Below are 22860 nucleotides of genomic sequence, written 5' to 3'. Positions count from 1 at the left end.
TTTTTCACTGCCCACTTATCCATACCTGTGAGACTAAGTGAGAACAGGAGAGAGTTTTGGTAGAAAGTATGAGAAGGAATGAAGGAAAAATGTAACAGAAACATAGAAAGAGAGAATGAAAGAAAGGGAGGCGTAGTCAAAGGAAAACTCTCCAATTATTACTTTTTTTTGTGTCGTATGGGTTTTGTATCAGTGATTATTGTCTAAAGCCTAAGGCTCCATGGCTCTGTATTGCCTGCGGTGCCATCATACAATTTTTTGCAAGGACACACACACATACTGTCCACACACAAAAAGGCACATTATCTTTCTTTTTCACTAAAGTAAAAGCCATATCCCTGTACATTTGCACGCTCACAGATAAACACGCACAACAAGTATGAAGTGAAAGGATTTGAGCATAGGTAATCCATCTTAGGCTGTCTCCTGCAGCCCCCCCAAACAGCGCCTCAAGCGATGCTTCATACACACCACCCTCCCCAGAATTCCCTCTAGGCCTCGCCCAGAGTGATTCCAAGCCATGAAGATCCTCAGCGGGGTGCAGAGAAAGCACAGAGGCCTGTGGAGGCTCTAAACATGATATTTCTCAGGTTTTCAGGGGGAAAAAATTACAGAAATGGATTTTTTGAGAGTTTCTATATATTGAATTCAAACTGTGAAAAAGTTGAAAACCTCCCTAAAAGTTCACTACAATCCTGTTGAATGGGTAAGACCTAATTATATTAGCCCAATTGAATGCATATTGTCAAACAATGAGCATTGCATCTCAAATCTCTAAGTTCTGCACTTGTATATGTAGTTAACATATGTATGAGTCATATTTACACTGTGGCGTTCCCAGACTCCAACAATAACGTCATGGACGCCGCAGTTATAAAACAAACTGGGGTACTCTTTTCAGGATTACAGGTAACAAGGGACTATGGTTGACAAGATTATAACATTGTCATCGTATAGAATGATTTAACAAAGTACTCTGAGATTTGCTTTAAAGTGGAGCTGGACCAATGTATCGCCAGGCCATTTATATCAGCCGATATTGCCAACATAGATACTGTATATTGGCAGATGTAGCGATAAATAGGGATGTCACGAGAACTGATACTTCGGTACCAAGTTGATGCCGAAATTCTGAAAACGTGACTTCTTCTACAGTACCGTAGGTATGGCTCGTGTTGAAATCGACAGGATGAGAGCTAGGTAACGTTAGTTGTTAGCTCCGTGCAGGACTGTGCTGCTTACCGGCTGCTTACAGCTAACGTTAACTAGCTCTCATCCCGCTGATGTCAACACGGGAGGTGCCATTGATTTACATTTTGGTGCGTTCAGGTTCAGTAAAAATGAGTAATGGGCAAAAGTAAGTTTTAACGTTATCATGATGTACATCCATCTATCAATTTTCTTCCGCTTATCCGTGGCCGGGTCGCGGGGGGCAGCAGGCTTAGCAAGGAATTCCAGAAATGCCTCTCCCCAGCAATGTGTGCATGATATTTTCAAATGTAATCACGTAAAATGTTGTTTTTGGCAAGCGATTTGAATAAATAGTTGTTTGAAGGAGATGTTTTCACAGTAATTTAAATAGATAATAGAGATGGAATTATGACGTGTTTAACTCCCTAACAAGAAACCAGTATGCAAACGGTAATATTATGTGTAGTGTATGTTGGAATTTATTGTTTTACTTTTGTTTTTTACTATGGTATTGAATCTATCCCGAGAATTGTGTAATTTCCCTGGTATTGACTACTAATTTTCTGGTATTGTGGCATCCCTAGTGATAAATATATAGATACTTAGGCATAAAGAAATTGCAGTAAATTATTGTTTTTTAGGCTGCATGTTTATTTATATTTGAATGCTATTTTACATAATTGATATGTTTTTGTTGTATTTATGTTTTATATTTCCTCTAGGGCTGACATTACTTTCATGATAATTTAATCTACTGATTATTTTCTTGAGTTGTTGGTCTACAAAAATGTCTGCAAAATAGTCAGTATCGGCCAGTATATCATTAGGGTCGGGCTTTACTCTTACAAACTACACAGCGTTTTATTATTTTGCCGACATCCCGACAGCAGCTGCATCCATCATTTACACGACATCATTTCTACTGTCAGCTGCAACTTTTCCAGATTGAATACAGTAATTAGCAAAACATGTCTGACACCCCTCCCCCTCTGCCTCCCTCCTCTCCCCTCCCAGTGCGCCTGCGATCAGACCGTCTGTCTCTCATAAAGGAGTGCATCGCCCACTGCTCCACGGCCTACAAGCAGTCCACTACTCTGCTGAATCTGGCCTCGCTTCTCCGAGTGGCAGGTACCTACAGACACACCACTGATCACATCATCTTTCTTCTTCTTCTTCTTCTTCTTCTTCTTCTTTCTTTTGAGTGTTATCGTGTGTTATGAGGGAAACGTTCAATGAGCTAAGACTCTTCTCCGGTGGTAGTTTCATGACAAAGCTCATGAGATTAAGTGAGAGAGGACCGCCCACACGAGGCGCAGAGACGTACCCTGGCATGCGTGGGTACTTTCGGCGAGCGCACTGACAGCTCTCACACAAGAGGGAAATTCATCTTCATGTTGCAGCTTGCAAACAAAAATCCATACTTAAGCACGCACGCACACACACAAACACACACATCCTAAAGGAGCAAGCCAATTTCACTCCCCAGACACATCACTTTGTGCGCTCTCTAAATCTTTTTTTCTACTCCCAAGTTTCATGTAGTTATTATAGTCAGGGGCAGGTAGAGTTCTAGGCCATTAAGTCATATCTGTGCATCAGGATTTGCAACTTTGTGATGAGAATAGATGGATAGATGGATGTTGTTTCTGAATGGCAGCCCATTCACAAATAATGTTCAGGGTACTTGTCATTTTCATCTGTCTGTCCTCAATTTAGCCCAAATCTCAGTCACTGTTCTTCATAGCCGAATGACGTTTTACAGACGATATATGAGCTGTAAAAAAATTCTTTGTACCTACAATCGAGGCACCCACTGTTTTGGACCTCTTTGAAGCTCTGCTTGTTGCCTCAGATGAAAGTATTGATCCTCAAACCACTTTTTAAAGCTGACAGATGCCGGCAAGGGATATTCACCTTGGTATTCAATTTAATTTGTTGAACATTCAGTTTTGTAATTACAATCTAGTTGTATGAAAGTCCTTTTTTCTTGTGTTTTTTCATTTAATATGTCAACCTCATGTTCGTAAATTTGCAGAAAATATCTGAAAGGCTATTAATGATAGAACTTGTATTCATCCAGGTGGTATTCACAAGTAGGATACTAAGATTCAACAGTGAAATTTGATCAAAGAGACAGACTTTGAAGGGATAGTTTGGGTGTTTTGAAGTGGGGGTTGTATGAGGTACTTATCCATAGTCAGTGTATTACTTACAGTTTGGAGAAGCAGACAGGAGTGACTGCATGGAACCTGCTGGTCTACCCCTGCCTCTATCGGTTAGGTTTGTTTGTGCTATTGTGTGAATACGAACTAACCAAAGTCACACAATAACACAAACAAACTAACCGATCGAGGCAGCAGTAGACCAGCAACTCTTGTGGTGTGAAGTTAAATTACAGTTTTTTTCAATGGAGTCTGGTTGCTTTGGCGACACCATAGATACCGGCTTCAGTTTCCCGTTGGAAACGTAGACAGTATAGCCGTCTCATGGCAAAGTAAACCGTCGAAAATATTCTAAATATAGCGTACACACTTAAACTGATATTGATTTTTTTAGGTGGGCCTTTCTTTTAGGTGGCTAAAATATATTTTACACAGCAGTACATTGCTTTGCTTCCATGCGGTAACTCCTGTCTGCTTCTCCAAACTGGGGGCGTGCCGACCGTCATCTACTGTAGGTAACACACTGACTATGGATAAGTACCTCATACAACCCCACTTCAAAACACCCAAACTATCCCTTTAATGCTTCAATGTATAACTTGTAATGTATAACTTCACAGCGTACTGTGGAACAACTTGTACATTAAGAGGACTCCTCTTTTAGCAACATCCTACAGACTCACAAACCTAAGCCGCTGACAAGCCTAGTCTAGTTTTGGTAAACATATTTTAGGTCTTTAAACTAAGTATTTCTCTCTTCTCCTCTATAGACTCTTTCCATCCCCTCATCTTTACTTCCTTTTAGGAGTTACCAATGGGATATTTAGTTTAGTTTTTTATGTTTTTCTGCGTGCTTTCACATCTCCCATTTGGGATTACAAACTGCGGAACAGTATGACTGCGAGCACACTGCAGCTAACTGATGAGTCGACACATAAAACATGAGTGATGTTGGCTGCATTTTGGGTGATTTTGAATTCCTAATTAAAATTCATGTTAAAAGTTAGAAGTTTCAAGTTAAGAGAAAAAAATATTCCGTATTTTTGGACCCCTCCTACCACCCCCATATCACCCCCACATGAAACCGACATGTAGGAAGGTTTAAGATGTCACCCTGTTACTTCTTGTCCTCCAAAATGACATGAACATCGCCGTCTCTTCAACAATATGGTGCTAGACTATTCCGCGTCTGTCTGTCTCTTCATGTGCGTTGTTTTCCCCATCTCGTCTGTCCTCAGTCTCTTAATCCGTAGCTCGTTCTGTCTTCTCTCTCCGAGGCCTGTCACCAGCTGAAGGAAACCTGCTAACCGGCCTTGTGGCATTTCTGTGTCTGTGCTGCTCACATTCAGTCAGCAGGCAGCTCTCACTGTGTGGTTTCAGAAAAAAAAAAAAAGAGGCAGAGGGAGATGAGAAGAGGAATAAACAAATTTTTAAATAAATAAATGCAGGGGGGAGGCTTTTGAAGGGCGCATCGCTCCGGGGCTCTGTGGTGAATATTTAATGCAGGTATCACCAGCTCACCGGTTAAAAACCCTAAGGGTTTGGATCCCGCCTCGGTCTACAGAAATGCTCCGTAAATCATTCTGTCTTATGAGGTAGAGCTAAGAAAAAAAAGGCTTGTTTTTTTGTCTGAGTGAATCAATAATTAGAATATTCAAAAATTCTGTTGATCCGGAGTTCATTTTATAGTCAGAGCTTATTGAATTGAGTATTTACTACTTGTTGTTTTTCTGACATTTCTCACCTTTTCATCCCACCCTTTGATTGGCCCTTGAAGGACAAGTAAAGGCTTCAATTGGATTCCTGAGATGTCTGATTTAGATTGGCTTGAAATAAATGCCAGAGAATGTCTTGATAAAAGCATTTGGTCTAAAAGAACACACACACACACACACACAGAGACACACACACACAAACACACATGCACACACACACACACACACACACACACACACACACAAACCTCCTTTATATTGAGGTCTTGACAGCTTTTGAAGACACCCTTTCACCACTCACCCTGAAAATATTTGACCAACACCTCTTTCCCCCTCGCTGTAAACACCACATTTCGATCTGTCACTCACGCCACACACACACACACACACACACACACACACACACACACACAGTTGTGTTTTCATGACTTTTGAGGACATTACATTGACTTACAATCATTTCCTGGAGACTTACCCCAACTGTAACTGCTACTTGCCTAATCCTAACCATTACCCTAACCTTAACCTAACCATACCCTAACCCTAAACCAAGTCTTCACCCTAAAATATAATGATTTACGTCATGGGGACGTGCATTTTGTCACCATTTGGAAGGCGAGTCCCCACAATGCGACTGTGTAAACAGGTTTATGTTCCCACAACGTGGGTAATACATACACACACACACACACACACACACAATCACACACACACACACACACAGACCAATCCAGCGCCATCGCATTTCTTCATCTCCACTGGCGTTCTTTGATCTGCAGGTTTGTTCAGAAGTCCCGCTTCTATGCCTCTTTTCATCGTCCCGCCGTCTTCTCCCTTTTGTTTACTGAACTTAGACGGAGATCAAAGATTGTCTTGAGCCGCTGCTTGAATGTTAACACCACGACCGGTCCCAACAACACTAAGATATCAAACTGAGATTTATTCCTGTTTAGCGAGACAGCGGGACGGTATTTTTTTTTTTTATATTTCAGACTCCCTCTTTGAGATGAACTGACACGGCAATAACCTCATTTATGGTCGACATATTAATATGTAGCTCGGCCGGTGGTGCAGCTAATACAGTTAGACGCCCTTGTGTTCCAACCTTGAGCCTGTGTGTGTGTGTGTGTGTGTAGTCAGAAGGAGATTTAATAAAGAGGTTTATTAAGCCAGATGTGATATGCAGGATTATGAGATTTGCTGTTAGCTTTGACATGTCGACATTTCTTAAGATTAAAAAGAAATACGTTTTTTTAAAAAGACACTTTCATGTTTGTGTGTTGATGTTCAATGGATATCCGTCTCTGTTTATATCTAGGCGATGACAAGGACGCCCGAAAAGGCCAAGTGCTGACCCTGCTGGCGGAGCAAGCTCTCCAGTGTCTGGACTTCAAGGCCTCCTACATCCACTGTCAGGACCTCATGGCCGCAGGTATGTATGACACTGGAAAGCTTGTGACAAAGCACACACCCACGCAGATGACACTGAAGTGCACTGAAGCCTTTAGAAAAAGCTAACATGAACCTCTCTCCTGCCTGTCTGCCTTTCCCCTTTATTTGCTTCAAACATTACATGAGCGCATAATGTTCGTTATCTGTCAAATTTGTTTGAATTTTAACATCCTGACGACAGAGCTCCTCCAGAGTCGCTGTCATAAAAGTGTTTTTTTTTTCCCATTGTGCTCTTTGTCAACCCTTGGTTAGCTCTTCTTGTGAACAATGAAGTAGCAACAGTTTCACAACCTTGACTCACAGAAGGGACTGTGTCAGTGAAAGGGTTCTTTTTTTTATGCAGAGGAAATGCTGCAGCACCCTGCTGCTGAAGATCCTGACTGACAAATCACAGACTATCATCCACTCACATCCCGTCCAAGGCGCCGCACAATCAGATTTAGGCGACACTGGAATTAAATAATCAAGATACAGTATAGTGTCATCAATTTACAAAATACTCACTTACATTCTTCGTTGGGTGGGCAAAGAATTGAGGTTGTGACTTGCACAAGAACAATAATCAGGACAACGATATCGCAATAAAATCCCAATCTAGACTCCTCAGAGTTTCCCCTGAAGGGATTCAACGCGGTCACCGCGATAATGATATTTTATCTGACCCCCCGTTTCGTGTTTCGCCACATAAGAATGAAAAAGCGAATAGAATTTCACTGAGTCTTCCCACGGCGCTGAGAAAAACGGGAGACAGTGTGCGGATGAGAAAAAAAGGTGTCTGGGAGAAACAGAAGGTGTAATCAGATAAGCGCCGGTGTTCTCTGTCTGCGAACGCAGTGGGAATAATTGAATCTGTTTGTAAGAATGAAGTCAGGCTGGCGTGTTGCTTTTTGACTGTGATGAAGCTGGAACAAATGTAGCGCAGTTATTACAACGCGTCGGGCTGATATTCTCTTCAAGGGGAAACGTGTTTCAGACTTAAATGTGTATTATTATCCCAAGGGCTTGGAAGGTTGCACTTTATTGTATCATCAATATCTCAGCATTATATCCTCTGCATTTTTTGTTCTGCAAATTCTTCTATTTATACAGAATGTGTGTGTGTGCTGTACTTTGTGTGTCTTCTATCTGATAGCATTCAGGGTAGATTAGCAGATAGAAGGACACTGATAGAAAATGAAAAGCTACATTGGGTGATTTGTCTCTGTGTGAGCAGAGTCAATTTGTCAATTTGACCTTATATTTTGCATCATCTCCTCCCGCAGCATAATATTTTTATCGATTCTATTATCTCCGTTATCTCCTGCACTCATTCACTTTAATTAAAACCACATCATCCTTTTTTTTCTCCTTTCCTCTCTCACCTTACCTCCCCCCTCCTTGTTTTGCCTCCATCTGTTCTTCCTCCAGGTTACAGTCCAGCGTGGGACGTGTGCAGTCTGCTGGGTCAGTGCGAGGGCTTCGGAGACCTTGAGGCCCGGCAGGAGCTTTTAGCCTTCTCTCTCACCCACTGTCCCCCCGACAACATCCACGGCCTGCTGGCTGCCTCCAGTGACCTGCAAACTCAGGTCACTCTTTACCTTTCATTATAGTTTGACCAATATGGCTTTGTATAAAACCAGTGTGCATTCTTCACAGTATTTTATATCAATAGTCAGTATCTAAAAATAAGCTAATAGTAATAAGCTGAAAAACAACCACAACATGTAATTTGAGAGACCCAGTCAACAGTGAAACCATAGTTATTAACACAATTTGCTAAATAGTAAAATTGTAAGCTCTTGCATAACAAAAAAATCAAAACATTAAATTCCACAGTTGATGCATCATAACACATAGACTGTATTAAGGCTGCCAAATCTTTCGGAGGTTTTATCGGGCTCAAATTCCTTAGGTTTCTGAAACTAAAAACCTAAGGAATCCATTTGTACCAAACCGTTTCATACTAGCTTGTTGCAAAGGAGGATAAATAACGCTCCAAACTTACACTCAATTTTGGCGAGGAAAAACTGGCATGACCATTTTCAAAGGGGTCTCTTGACCTCTGACCTCAAGATATGTGAATGAAAATGGGTTCTACGAGACTCCCCTTTACGGACATGCCCACATTATGATAATCACATGCAGTTTTTGGGCCAGTCATCGTCAAGTCAGCACACTGACACACTGACAGCTGTTGTTGCCTGTTGGGCTTGAGTTTGCCTTGTTATGATTTGGGCATATTATTAATGCTAAATGCAGTACCTTTGAGGGGTTTTGGACAATATTTGTCATTGTTTTGTGTTGTTAATTGATTTCCAGTAATAAATTTACATACATTTGCATAAAGCAAGCATATTTTCCAACTCCCATGTTGGTAAGAGTATCAAATACATGACAAATCTCACTTTAAGGTACATTTTGATCAGATAAAATTATGTGATTAATCGCGATTAACTATGGATAATCATGCCATTAATCGGGATTTGATAATTTAATCAATTGACAGCCCTAGACTGTATATAAGAAGTGGACATAGTCACTGTGATGTCACTCATTGGTTCGTGGACTGCCGATTTGAAGCCTCGAGTTTGGCATTTTGGTTGTCGCCATCTTGGTTTTTTGCAACCAGAAGTGACACGAGAGGGTGGAGCTAAGTACAACCAAACACTGAATAAGACATTTTTAGGCGACCAAAATGTTACAATTAACTTTCATGAACTAAAAAAACACACTGTGAAAGGGTTAAAGCTGTTGGACGAAATCAAGGAAACCACTCAGACCGGACAACGGCGTGGGTGGCGACCTGTCGATCACAAGGTAGCCACGCCCTAAAGCATACCCTGCTTTATGGTCTATTTGACTCTAAATGGGACCATAATTTACTAAATGAACATCATGCTGTATTGAAGAAGACTTGAAACTAGGGATTGAGACCATAAACTCATGTTTACAATGTTTACTGAGGTAATAAATCAAGTGAGAAGTAGGCTCATTTTCTCATAGACTTCTATACAATCAGACTTCTTTTTGCAACCAGAGGAGTCGCCCCCTGCTGGCTATTAGAAAGAATGCAAGTTTAAGGCACTTCAGCATTGGCGTCACTTCTCAGACCCGGTGGTGGCTATATAAATGAAAGTCTATATTCAGTCCTATCTGAGCAGAACATTGTTACATTTCAAATAGGTTCAATTACGGTTACTTTTTCTTTTATCTCTTATAGTCCAGAGTGACAACGTCCTCCTTTCACCATTGTGCTTTTTGCCTTCCAATTATACCAATTATACCCACTTCTCAATTGGTCCATGTATCCAATGAGATTGCTTTGTTAAAATAGCAGGTTGTATAATAATATAACAAGTCTTTTGTTTTCCTTCTTCCTCCCTATTTCTGTGCTCCAGGTTTTGTACCAGACAGTTAACTACCAAATGGAGCCTGTTATTACCGCGAGTGGACGAGAGGCCGACCAGACAGACTCTGTAAAGGTTTGTGCGTGTTATTCTCTATATGTTTTTTTTCCTCTATGTTAATGAGCCTGCTCTTTGTGTGAGTTGTAGCCCTCTCTTTTGTTATCCCTGTGTGGGTGTGTCTCCGTGCTTTCCTTTTTTGGTTTGTGTGTTTTCCGATTGCTCCATATTTGATGAGGTGTAAATCTAGTGTTAAGGTTGCTCAGCTCGCTTGGTTTATTTATGCCTACCCTTCTCCTCCCCTTCAGCACCGCCAGCTTTATGATGCCTTGAGTGGGTGTTAATGTTTCATGACTTGCATTTCATCCCCCTTTTGTGTGTGGATGGGTGCTCATTTGAAACTGTCTGTTGTCATTTTATTGTTGTATTGATGTCCCTACTTCTCACTCATGTATATTTAAGCCTTAGATGTATGTGTGTGTGTGCACTCAGGAGGTGCTGTTTTTATCTGTGTGTTTTTTAACAAACATATTGAGTGTATGTGTGTTTGGGTTCTTTTCATTCTCTGACCCTCAATCCCCTGCCAGATAAAGTATTGATGAAAGGCACTAAACGATTCGGCTTCGGCCCACTGGCCCTCTAAATTTGGTTTTAAAATCCTTTTCAATTGCGGGGTAACCGACATACCGTGAAAATTGGTGGCGCGCTTTCAAAAAAATACCCCAATAATGCAATTCACAAAACACTGCACCATTCATTTGTTAATATTTGTTGATTTTAAGGTTGATGAAAACTTAGAGTTAGATGAGAAGATTGAAGCCACTTTCATGTCTGCCTGTCAAATGTTAAGCTACAGCCAGCAGCCTCTTGGCTCCAAGGACCCTCTCTTTATCGTAACACCGATTGAGCATATGCGTACTACAATTTGTACTCTTTAGATGCCATTCATACTATTTGTATGCTAAAACTTTTCAACCGAAATACTTGAGATTTGTTTCATAGTGATAAACAGAATCACATTTCAATTTGAATCATGTTACTACCATTTTTTATACTTTTAAAAATATACATTTTTATTCAAATTACATTAGAGTTAATGAAGTGAGTGATTCACAACTGATTGATGTGATGTGTCACAATCATATCAGAGAGTCTATTGGCCCAAAGCTAACATGGGTGGGAGTAATGGACACAATACGCTTGTTGTATTGGTTCAAATGGCCCCTATCTGTAGATATGCTCTTTTTAATGATACAGCACAATTTTATAATTTATAGTAAATTATTTTGCGAACCCCCTGGCAGAGTGCCTCAGACCAGACTGGTATTTTTTTTGTTTAATCTGTACAAAAACCTATGTGTAAAAACAACAGATCCCTGTTTTATGGGGGTGGCGGTGCTGGCAGGTGGATTTTGTTACATTTGGACAGAGCCAGGCTAACTGTTTCACCTGCTTCCAGTCTTTATGCTAAGCTAAGCTAACTGGCTGCTGGCTGTAGCCTTATAGTTGACAGATATACTGTACTGAGTGGTATCTATTTCACCTAACTCTACACCAGAAAGCAAAAAAAGTAAGTAAGTAAGTAGGTAAACTTTATTTATATAGTACTTTTCTAAAACAGCAGTTCAGAAGTGATTACAGTTAATAATAAAAAATGCATAATAGCACACAGCATGAAAACACATATACAGATTATAAAATGGAAACAGAAACCAATAAAAGTAACAAACAAACCAGAATTAAAAGACATATAAAAACCAAAAGAAATTGCAAGCAACAAACTTATAAAAACACCAGCCTATGTAAGTGGGTTCAAGGAATTATTAACTGAATAAAATATGTGATTCAATCATCTAACCCTTAAAAAGTTCTTCATGTAGTGAATCTATCCCACACTAACGTAGCGCTACTCAACCTCGTGCTTACTGTGTGACTTTTTGGCACATTTCCTGCTCAAGTATTCACTGTGCGTCTCTCTCATGCAGGGCTGGGAGGGCTCTGTGCTGCCTCCGCGGTGCATATAGTGCTTCCCTTTACTCAGTACACAAACAAACCAACAAGCACAAAGAGCCCTGCGCTTATTGAAGTGCTCCTCTCAAGTACCTAATAAAAAACAGAACACAGCCATGTCTAAAACCACACTGATACTCGAGAGTCCTCCGCTCCAAATGTGTCCTTTGGTCTAATATAACAATACAGATGTAGCGATCAGAGAACTCCTCTGACGCTGCTTTTTCATGTGTAAGGAAAAGAAGGTTTTTGTACTAATACAGGATGATTTCAAGTAGCAAAGACTCCACTATACTGCAGAGTGACACGCTAGAATGACGTGGCTGTTGTGTGTGTTTTGTCCATCCTGTCACCGCTGTCACCTGCTTGGCCCCAGGCCTGCGTTCCGTCTGCGGGCTCCCCTGTGGCGGCGGCGGGGGATCTGCTGCACAGGACTACAGCTAAGACCATGGAAGTGCTGACCAAATCAAGAGTGACCACCAAGGCTGTGCTGACCGCAGTCAGCGACCACCGCTGGTTGAAGGACTCGCTCAACTACCTCCGGCCAATGCATGTGAGAACGCTTTTTGCATTTAATTGATGTGATCTTTGGTGAAGCTGAAGACCGCTTTCTCTGTCGGGGGCAGTTAAGTTAACTAACAAATATGGGCTGTCAAAGTAAACGTGATGATAACGCGTTAAGGCAAATTTGTTTCAAAGCACTAATTTCTTTAACGAATTAACGCAACTTGCGAGTTTTAGGTTGTAGCGGGCTCAGTTTTAAAGCTATAATGAAGATACTGGCATCATGTGAAACTAGAACTTAAGGAATCCATTGGCTAAATAACTCTCCAAACTTACACTACATTTTGACGAGGAAAAACTGGTATGGCCATTTTCAAAGAGGTCCCTTGAACTCTGACGTCTAGATATGTGAATGTAAATGGGTTCTATGGGTACCCACGAGTCTCCCCTATACAGACATGCCCACTTTATGATAATCACATGCAGTTTGGGGGCAAGTCATAGTCAAGTCAGCACACTGACACACTGACAGCTGTTGTTGCCTGTTGGGCTGCAGTTTGCCATGTTATGATTTGAGCATATTTTTTATGCTAAATGCAGTACCTGTGAGGGTTTCTGGACAATATTTGTCATTGTTTTGTGTTGTTAATTGATTTCAAATAATAAATATATACATCCATTTGCATAAAGCAAGCCTATTTGCCCACTCCCATGTTGATAAGAGTATTAAATACCTGACAAAGCTCCCTTTAGGGTACATTTTGAAGAGATAAAAAATGTGCGATTAATTTGCGATTAAAGCAGCGGTGGGTAGAATTGGAGCAAATATGATTAAAAAAAAAAGTTATTTTTATAAAACGGTCACTATATCCTGACAGTAGTGCATGAGACAGGTAATCTGAAAAAAATCATGTGCCCTGGTGTCCTCCGGTGCTCCTAATGGCATCTGCAAGATCTTGTCGTGTACTGTTTAGCCAATAGGAACGCTCTCTCTCTGAAATGGCCTGTGATTGGTCAAAGTCTTCCGTCACGGGCTAGATCTTTAAAGTCTGAAAACAAAGCCATGAGGAGGTGCAGAAGTCTAGTTTTCTCTCAGAACACTTGAATTACAATATGCTGAAAAGTTATTATGGAAAGTTTGACAACAAAAAATTATTCCGTACAGAAGCTTTAATCGCAATGGACAATCATGTGATTAATTGCGATTAAATATTTGAATCGATTGACAGCCCTATGTGGGTATAAATGTGTGTGGTTTATATTTATTGATGTATATGATGTGACTGCATCTGTATTTGCTTTATGCTTGTTTGTAACTCTATTGATTGCTGAGCTGCACAGCATGTGTGTGTTTGCCTGTGTGCGTGTGCGTGAAAATGCACAGTTGCATGTCAGCCCTCCTGCCCTCATATCTCACACACCCTCCGCTCACAGACTTCATAGACCCTCATCCAAAAAAACAACCAATCAAGAGCTCATCTCTTGCATAATTAATCGGCCCGCCTGTTGAATATTTCAATATCTGGCGGGTTGCCGGCGGCTGGACGGGCTCCGTGGTCGCCGGGGCGGAGATTGATGGCGTCTGTGGTCTCGGCGGCGATTTGAGAGGGCGGCTCGTGGTCGCCAGTTTCTAAGGAGAAGAGAGAAAGGAAAAAAAAAGCGGAGGGGATGTGAGCCGTGGGACGGAGAGAGAGATGACAGTGCTGTGGGCATGTTGTGAAAGTTTAATGATGTTTTGATGGCTCCTCAGGGTCACGGCGCAGGAGCCACTAGTCAGGATGGGGCGTGTGAGAACTCCAACCTGCAGCGTCAAGGCTGTAGCCCCTTTTATCAGGAACTCATTGATGATCCCTGTGTAGACCCGGTGAGTGGCTGAAGACCAGAGTGGCTCATGGCTCATTATTTTTTTCTTCCTGTTGCATCCCTGTTGTCCTTATTTCTCCTTTCCTCTTACATTACAGTAAAAAAATGCTTTGACTTGAGGCATTTAATTCAATCCTTTTTTTTTCTCCTATGACTTATAAATCCCTTCAGAAACAGTGTTGTAGACAAAATGAATATTGATTTCAGACTAAGCAGTTTTGATGCCAAAAGCAATTTGGAAGTATTTAACAGGGAAATAAGGATAAACTTAAGAATGACGGTGCGATAACGGCAAACAAAAATGGAAATGTGGTAAAAAACAAACAAACAGAAGAAGTGCTAGATGGAGCGGGGGGGGGGAGATGAATATCATAAAACTCCACAAGAGAAGGATGTCGACGGACGGAGTTATGGAAGTAGAAAAGTAAGAAAAGGAGTAGTTTGACCTTTATGCCTAGAAAATGGTCGCCCTGGGCTACGACTGGGCTTTTTACTCCGAGACACAAATCATGTGGATAGCTAAAAGAGTGGACGCGAGGGGAAACAGAGAAGGCCGATACATCTCCTCTCATGGCATTTTAATAGGCCTCTCCAAATCCCTTCCTCCGCTCCATCTCCAGCGCTCATCCATCTTCCATCACCCATCTACCAATAATGGCTCCCCGCGTCCATCTGTCTATGAATCGGCTGATCAATGGCATTGTTTTTTTTAAACCTTAACAGGTTCCAATGAAGGAAGCGGGGAAAAGGGAGGAGAGGCTGATTGAGAGAGAAAGAGAGACAAATGCAACAAGATGGGATGATGGATAGAGCGAGAGCGAGAGCGAAGATAGGCAGGAAACACCGCGTTGAAGGGGACGGCTCTGACTCCGACGAGGGGCGCGAACTTCATTGTTCAACCTCTCAGACACTTGAGAAATAACTACAAGAATCCTATAAATGAATTATCTAAAGGCTCCGTCTTAAAAGGCTTTTATGTAGCTCGGGAGTTCATTTGTTTACTCCGTCTCTCCTCTGTCTGATCCCCGGGAACTAAGTCGCTCAGTCACCTTAATCACATCTCCATGTGACATTTTCCTGATCTGCTCTCCCTGGTGTTGGGATTCCCCTCAGTACAATGATGATTATTAAGTATTTATTCATCACTCGCTCTCTTCTCCGTTCTTCCTCTCAGAGTCAAGACGTGTATTCGTCCTACAAAGACGTGCCTCAGGAGAACTTCGCCGAGGTTTTGCTGAGGACGGGCAAACTGGCTGAGGCCAAAACTGAAGGAAAAACCCTGTTTCCTGCTACGGAGGGTAAGCGTGCAGAAACACATTCGCCACATAGTTAAACACACACAGATAGAGAAAAAGTAGAGTGGCCTTTTTCCTGAAGGGAAATGATACCACCTGTGCGTTTTATTCACAGATTGGTCGCCCCAGACTACTTTTAGAATCAGGCTGCCAGATTGGTTGTCATTTGACGCTCAGTTTGAGCTGCTCCACGGTCCGATTTCCCACATGGCTGCTCTCGGAAAATCTGTTATAGACTGGAGTGAGATTGTTTTTAAATAATATTGGAGTAGTGTTTTTACATGTTGTCGCCGCTGAGGCTGTGCTGTGATGGAAAATAAAACTGAACTTTGCTGCAGAACAGACAGAACCATATTGTCTGCATCTTCCAGCCATCTGCGGCTCCATATTTTTTCTCTTTTTCTTCTTCGTGCTTTCTCTTCATAGTAGAATCGGGCCGTGTTCGAGATCGCATACTAACGATTAATGATTAAGTGGGTCATCACAGCAGACTGTTCACACTGAAGTCTTTTCTGCATCACGTGACTGTATCAATCACAAAGTTACCGGTCTGACCTACCGTTGAATGAAAAGTTAGTTAAAAGTAAATCACAAATGTAAATCAGCATTACTTCTTCCTACTCAATTCAATATTTTCCAATATCATTTTAAGGCAAATTAATTTTTTTTTAATGTTTTAGTGTTTTTTCTACAGCACATTGTATATGTGAGCTCCTACGCTTTCCCTCTTAATTTCACCTTAACGTCACTCGCCATCATTCGTAACTATTTTATCCAAGGGACGATTTAAGCCACCTGCCTCGCAGTCCTCAATCGGACAGACTGAAGAGAAGCAGTGCATTTTGGGGTGGTTGATGTCCAGTAAGCTCAGGTCTTGTACTCAAAAAAATTCTTGCGATTCTAGTATACAGCCGGGCATTTCTCGCACGCACAAAATCCACACACTGTGCAGTTGGAAGGCACTACACACTCAATGTTATGTTAGTATTAATAGTGTGCTATTATGTGATTTCGAACACAGCCTTGCACAATCTATCTGTCTCCCTCTCTGATGCGGTCATCTTGTTTAAATTAACTTCATTGAAATTGTCAATGGACAAAACCAATCAGGGGTTCCATGTCTAAGTTCAGTGTGAGTGCCCACGTCGTGGCCGGTTGATTGATTTGTAAAGTGCGAACGTAGAAGTCACATATTTTGGATGTACAGAAAACTGATCAAAACATGTAGTCGAAGTTAAAGGAACACTTCACCCTTAAACTGACCTCTTGTATATCGATTACTCACCGCGTGTTACCTTGAATCCTTGAAGAAAGCTTCTACGGACAACGAAGAATCAAAAAATGGAGAAAAGTCTTGATGAATTGAAGTAAATGGGGTTGTTAAAGCAAGCCTCTATTGACTTCAAGTCATCAAGACTTTACTCCTTTTTCGTTTGTTTTTCAATTCTTCGTTCACCATGTGAGAAAAATACAATTTTCTTCAAGAAGTCAAGGGAACACGTGGTGAGTAATTGATATACAAATGTTAATTTTAAGGGTGAAGTATTCCTTTAACATTTGGTGAAATCAGGGCCTGAATATCCATCTTCGTTTCACAAGCTTTTGCAATGTAGTTGCAATATATTGTGACCCATTGCTACATTGATTAGGCAACCTCTCGGACGTCGGCTTGCTAGGGAGCTTTTCCTGAATTTAGAAAATGCTTTTCTTCTTTTTTTAAATTCTCAAATTCAAAAAAAAAAGGAGAAGAGAACGACTTAGAAAGTGCTTTTCTAAGTGTTAAAGAAAGATAGAGTGAGTGCTCTTTCTTAGTGCTCCATCTCAGTGAAGCTGTGGTACTTGCTGAAAGCTCAGTCTGGTTGGCTCCCCTCCCTTCACCCTTCCCTCTCCTCTCCTCATCCGTCTAGCCGGCGAGCCCATATGTGGTGGACGGGGAGGACAACATGGGAAGAATAGTCTCCCATTGATTAATTAATGTATACCCACGCTTCCCGCGGCAACAGTAAATAATGACGCGTCACCGCGGCGATACCAGAGAGATAGCATCAAGTCAAAGCATCAAGGCCACGCTGCGTGATGGATCGCAGCTGCTCGCCAAAATCAATGGCACTACAAAAATAAAGAGCAAATGTATGTGTGTGTCCGTGCGTACGTGTGTGTTTGAATACTAATACGTGGGACACGGAAGAACGCGAGACACTTTGATGCTAATATGCATACACACATCCCTCAACACACATTCCACCAAATCCGAGCGCTCTCTCTGCCTGTTGTCATTCAAGTGAATATCTCTCTTCTTAAAAGTCACCTTCCTCTTCGGAGCCGCCGCTGAGTGCGACATGTCGAGAAAGAGAAAAGGCGGTCCCAGACGGCACGGCGTCCGATAACAACCCCTTCGATTAATGAGTCGCGTATCGGCCCCGCCGCGCCGGCTGTCCCCAAGAACAGACTGGGAAATGGCCTTTAACAATATAAATATATTGATTTCTCACCTGGCCCAGATAAGGTGGAGGTAATTAATGATGACACAAGTGGAAAGTGACTCAATGGGATTGAGCTGAGTAAGGTGCAGAAACGGGCAATCGGTGTGAAACAGAGGGAGACGCACACACACATACACACACACACACACACATATATATATTACCACACGCACAGCATGGAGTGCCGCCATTGGCCGCATGTTGACCAGGCCATAATCAGTTGTTTTTCACACTGCATGCACAGGTGAAACAGTAATAAGTCACTGTCTCACCATCCCGCTAACAATGTGCCCGATTTAGCTGACACAGGAGCAGGGTGTGTGTGTGTGTTTGTGTGTGTATGTATGTGTGAACCCACTCACATGCACCCACACTCCTCTACGTGGCATCTCTTTATCACTCTCTCTGTTTTCCTCTCTTCCTCACAAGCAGAAATACTGTATGCTTTTAAGTCCGGGTTATCTATTCCGTGTGTGTGTGTGTGTGTGTGAGTGTGTGTGTGTGTGTGTTTACCCCTCTGGTAATTCCTGTCCCGATGGTATCTGTAGCTTTAGAGAGGCGTGTAATCAGCTCATTCTGAGGTGTAGCTCATTGAAACCCGGGGGGTAGGAGAGGAGGGGAGAGAAAAAACGAGAAAAGGAGGAGGGTGGGCCACTCCGCTTAAGAGAGCTGTTATGGCTCTTTAAGCTGGCGCATCACTCCACCACCGCTCACACACTTACACACCGAACCTCCAACTGTATATGTCATGTATGAATATTCGTGTGCATTTTGTCCTACAGCGTATGTCGCTCCCTTTGCCCCCGCCTCCTCTCCCAGTGTCCATGCTCCACTTTTCTCCACTCTGTCTGTTCCATTTTGTCTCAGGCTCTTATCACCAACACAGGCTTTTGTTCTCCTCGGGTCTGAGACTACAAAGTGATTCTGTCGGGCCCTCTGCTTCTCTCTGCTCTCTCCCACTGTTTCCTCACTGTGAGTGAGTGACTTAGTGAGTGATTAACTTAGGGAGTCTGTGTTTACAGGGTTTTTGGAGTTCATCTACTGTTAATTATTACGGTATGTGTGTGTGATTGCGCGTCCTTGCGTTTGCCTGTCGTGGCCTCGAGGCCAGCAGTTTGGAACCAAAGTCCACCCAGGTGCCCAAAGCTCCATCTAGACTCCAAATCCCATCAAGCCTTACAGACACCGAAAACATGAGCTGTGTCCCAATCCATATTACATACTAAATTGAAGCAGTTTCTAAGTATGTAATAGACTGAAAAACATTGGTAAGATGTCAAGTCAAGTGTACTCGAATCACTTAGTGTGCATACTTAAAAACATGCTTGATTGTAGAGCTGCAATGATTAATCGATTAGTCGTCAACTATTAAATTAATCGTCAACTATTTTGATAATCAATTAATCGGTAAGAAAGAAAAATAAAGTCAAATCTCTGATTCCAGCTTCTTACATGTGAATATTTTCTGGTCTCCTACTTCCTCTATGACAGTAAACTGAATATCTTTGAGTCATGGACAAAACAAGACATTTGAGGACGTTATCTTGGGCTTTGGGAAACACTGAAGGACATTTTTCACCATTTTCTGACTTTTTTTTAGACCAAACAACTAAAATAAATAATCAACAATGCAAAATAATTGTTAGTTGCAGCGCTACTTGATTGTGCATTGCATTGTGGGACAATAGTATGCATCAACAGACTCAAAACAAGCTCAACTAAAGTAAATGAAAGAGAAATTCACAGCTGCAGAACATTATTGCAGATATGGGAGTAAAGCAGCTTGAAGAAATGTTTGGATGATTGTAAAAAAGCAGTTTTTCGCATAATTGGCCGTAGCATTCCAAAGTTTCAGTTTGATTCGTGTCCAATGGTGCACATTTTTTTTTATCATTTGTACAAATCAGTTACGTACATGTATTTAAATACAGTATGACCTATAAAGCCCACACACACCAAGCCGACATCAATGAACTAGCGGTGATGATTGGCCGACTGTTGCGTCGCCTCACGTCGCCTTTGTTTTGGCCGATAAGTTGTGAGTTTATAAGAAGAAATAACTCTCCACATAAGCAGGCGGCGGTATTCTGTATTCGTCATTCAGAAAGGGAAACTGGAAGACCGAGGACTGCGGATATACAAGCCGTTGTTATGATACATGAAACAAAGCGGCGTTTGCCGACCATTTTCACACCACTCTCACTCACCACTTAGCTTCGTTCCAGATGGCCACGTCGTTGTGAAAATATCCGTGTATGGGAATGATCAGATGAGATGAAGATGAAAAATTAAAAGAGCCTTCTGTTTGACTTGCTTTCCTCCCTTGTGTTTCCCTTGTGCGGGACAGACCACAAAAACTAGGCAGACAGACGCTTACCGACGGCCCCAAACTTTCCAACGGGTGTGTGTCAGGGCCTTTAAGTCAGAAACTGCTTAATCGCTGTCGACTTCACCTGCTCGGTCAAATCAGTGGTTAAAACGGACAAGTCGAAACCAAGTTAAACAAAGATGATTTAGTATTCTTATAATCAGACTCCTCTGCCTGTCTTTGCTGTCAATATGCATAGGCTAATTTTGCATTCAGGGGATTCAACTTTAAAGTGCACTTAGATGAAGTTTGGACTCATCTGGAGAGCACTTATTAGAAGTGGGTATGTACTTACTCCTTGAATAATGAATACTCCCTGTGCAAGAGACCGTACGCCCGCACATAACGCACACGCACACACACACACAACCGAGCAACATTTGTACACAGCGTATGCAAACACACGCACACATGCAGACATGCCCACAATAGCCCAGCGAGAAGATGGACAGAATCCCAGAACTCGGGGGGGATTTTTAATGACGCTTTTTGACTTTGTCTCCCTCTATTTTTTACCTTCCCCTCTCCTCTCTTTTGTCTGGCCCGCAGAGAGGTGTGTTCTGACAGGCTCTGTCGTCTGTATTCAACAAACGTGGGGTGAAACTCGTCGGTGAGGGGAGGGTTGGTTGTTAATCCTCAGTGCTTTAGTTAAAGTCTTTTCTCCCCCCTCTTTCTCTCTCTCTCTCTCTCTCTCCATCATCCCTCCATTCTTTTCCAGTTTTGCTGCAGCTGGCCAACGATGCATTTCCCAGAGACATGATGCTGGCTCTGTCCTACTTACTGGCCCTGCCTCAGGTAGGTGGACACACAGTCACACACACAGAGCTTTATTTTAGACACACATACAAACTGACTCAAAAGTGTGATTTGTAGATTCTTTCTGAGGGAGTCCATATCCTCCATATTACTGATCTCTTACCTTTCTAGATGCGCTATTGTGTTAGACAGTTTGCATCATCAGTGTCGAATCAAAGTCACACTTAAAAGCCACCACAGTAATGTCGCTGAACGACACATAACAGTCGCAGTTCATCAAAAGCACGACATTGCGATGACCCGGATCGTTCACCATACAATCCACGTCTCGCACAGTTTCACGTCTTCCTCAAGTCAATCAACATTCGCACGTACTCTAAACATTCCCACGTCGCAATACGTAGCCCCTGCTCACCTTGTCGCAGCTGTCAGATGAGCAGTCAGTGTGTTTTGATAGCTGAGAAAATGAAATATAAGACAGAGAAAGCTGCCGCAGTGGATTGTGTTCAAGTGGAGGTAGTGAGATCCCTCATGAGTCTTAACACTCTCGCTGCATCTCCAGTGAAACACTAAACTGCTGGAGTGGATATTACATAGATGTTTCATAGAGAGCTTGTTAACTCCACTCGGATTAGACTGACGTCGCTGACAAACTGACTGTGAGTTCTGCGCGGTTTGAAACGATGAACACACGGTTCGGTCCGCTGAATTCTGGACTTGTTATTTTGATTTTGAACTGCTTATTTTTTGGACATTATGAACTGAACTGTGAGAGTTTGGAGCCGAGGAAGTGGAGTTTGTTTGCTATTTTTTTTTTATTTCTCCCACCACCAGCGTACTTTCTTATTCATATCTTTCCTTCCATCGATGCAGGTGCTGGATGCCAACAGGTGTTTTGAGAAACAGTGTCACTCTGCCTTGTCGCTCCAGCTGGCTGCCTACTACTACTCCCTGCAGATCTATTCTCTCCTCATACCCTGCTTCAAGGACAAGAACCACACTCTCTACCAGGTTAGCATGGAATACCAATGATGTGTGTGGGTGGTTGCGTGAATGGAGGTATTGGTTAGTATGCTGAGGTGGGAGGCGTCAGAGTCTCCACTATGAAATTGACAAGAATGATGCTTGGTAGAAAATTATGCACATGAAATGCTTTTCTTAACCCAAAATGCTACGAATCCCCAACACAAAACACAAAAAAGGAAGACGTAATAATAAGATACAAACAGGTTGCAAACAGGCATTTGCCACACAGATAAAAACATCATAAAATTTAAAGAGGCCCTATTATGCTTTTTTCTCTTTCCTTTAGCATGATATATAGATTTTTGTGCATGTAAAAGTTCTGCAACGTTATACAGCCCAAAGTCCACACCAAAAGGAGTTACTCTCCCCACAGAAACACTGCTCCTGAACTGCCTGAAACGCCTTGTTTGAAGTCCTGCCTTTTCTTCCGTAACGTGGTGATGTCACCAAGTAACAGATTTGCATAATACCTGCCTAGCAGCTAGTTTGGCACGCCCTCAAACAAAGGTAGTTAGAGCGCAGCTGGAGCGGAGTCCGAAGAGTTTGGTTCGGTTGACCAATCACAACAGAGTGGGCCAGCTGACCAATCAGGGCAGACTGGGTTTTTCGGGAGGTAGGGGCAGGAGCTGAAACTGAGTGTTTAAGACAGAGG

The 22860-nt window shown here is 42.1% G+C and overlaps 1 protein-coding gene across 1 annotated transcript in view; it reads left to right on the top strand.

The window, feature by feature from the left end:
• The window catches only part of nbas (NBAS subunit of NRZ tethering complex), a 187946-nt gene that overhangs the window by 72941 nt on the left and 92145 nt on the right, over positions 1–22860 (top strand). Inside the window, exons 33-41 of the mRNA XM_037751577.1 lie at positions 2206–2319; positions 6387–6500; positions 7928–8085; positions 9898–9981; positions 12290–12466; positions 14168–14281; positions 15455–15578; positions 21145–21221; positions 22056–22193. Of these exons, the coding sequence (XP_037607505.1) occupies positions 2206–2319; positions 6387–6500; positions 7928–8085; positions 9898–9981; positions 12290–12466; positions 14168–14281; positions 15455–15578; positions 21145–21221; positions 22056–22193 (1100 nt within the window). The remainder of the gene's footprint in view (positions 1–2205; positions 2320–6386; positions 6501–7927; positions 8086–9897; positions 9982–12289; positions 12467–14167; positions 14282–15454; positions 15579–21144; positions 21222–22055; positions 22194–22860) is intronic.

This window comes from Sebastes umbrosus, chromosome 18, assembly GCF_015220745.1.
Source record: "Sebastes umbrosus isolate fSebUmb1 chromosome 18, fSebUmb1.pri, whole genome shotgun sequence".
Classification (NCBI taxonomy): domain Eukaryota; kingdom Metazoa; phylum Chordata; class Actinopteri; order Perciformes; family Sebastidae; genus Sebastes; species Sebastes umbrosus.
The sequence above is the reverse complement of the archived record's forward strand: the minus strand, read 5'-3'. Positions and strand labels throughout refer to the sequence as shown.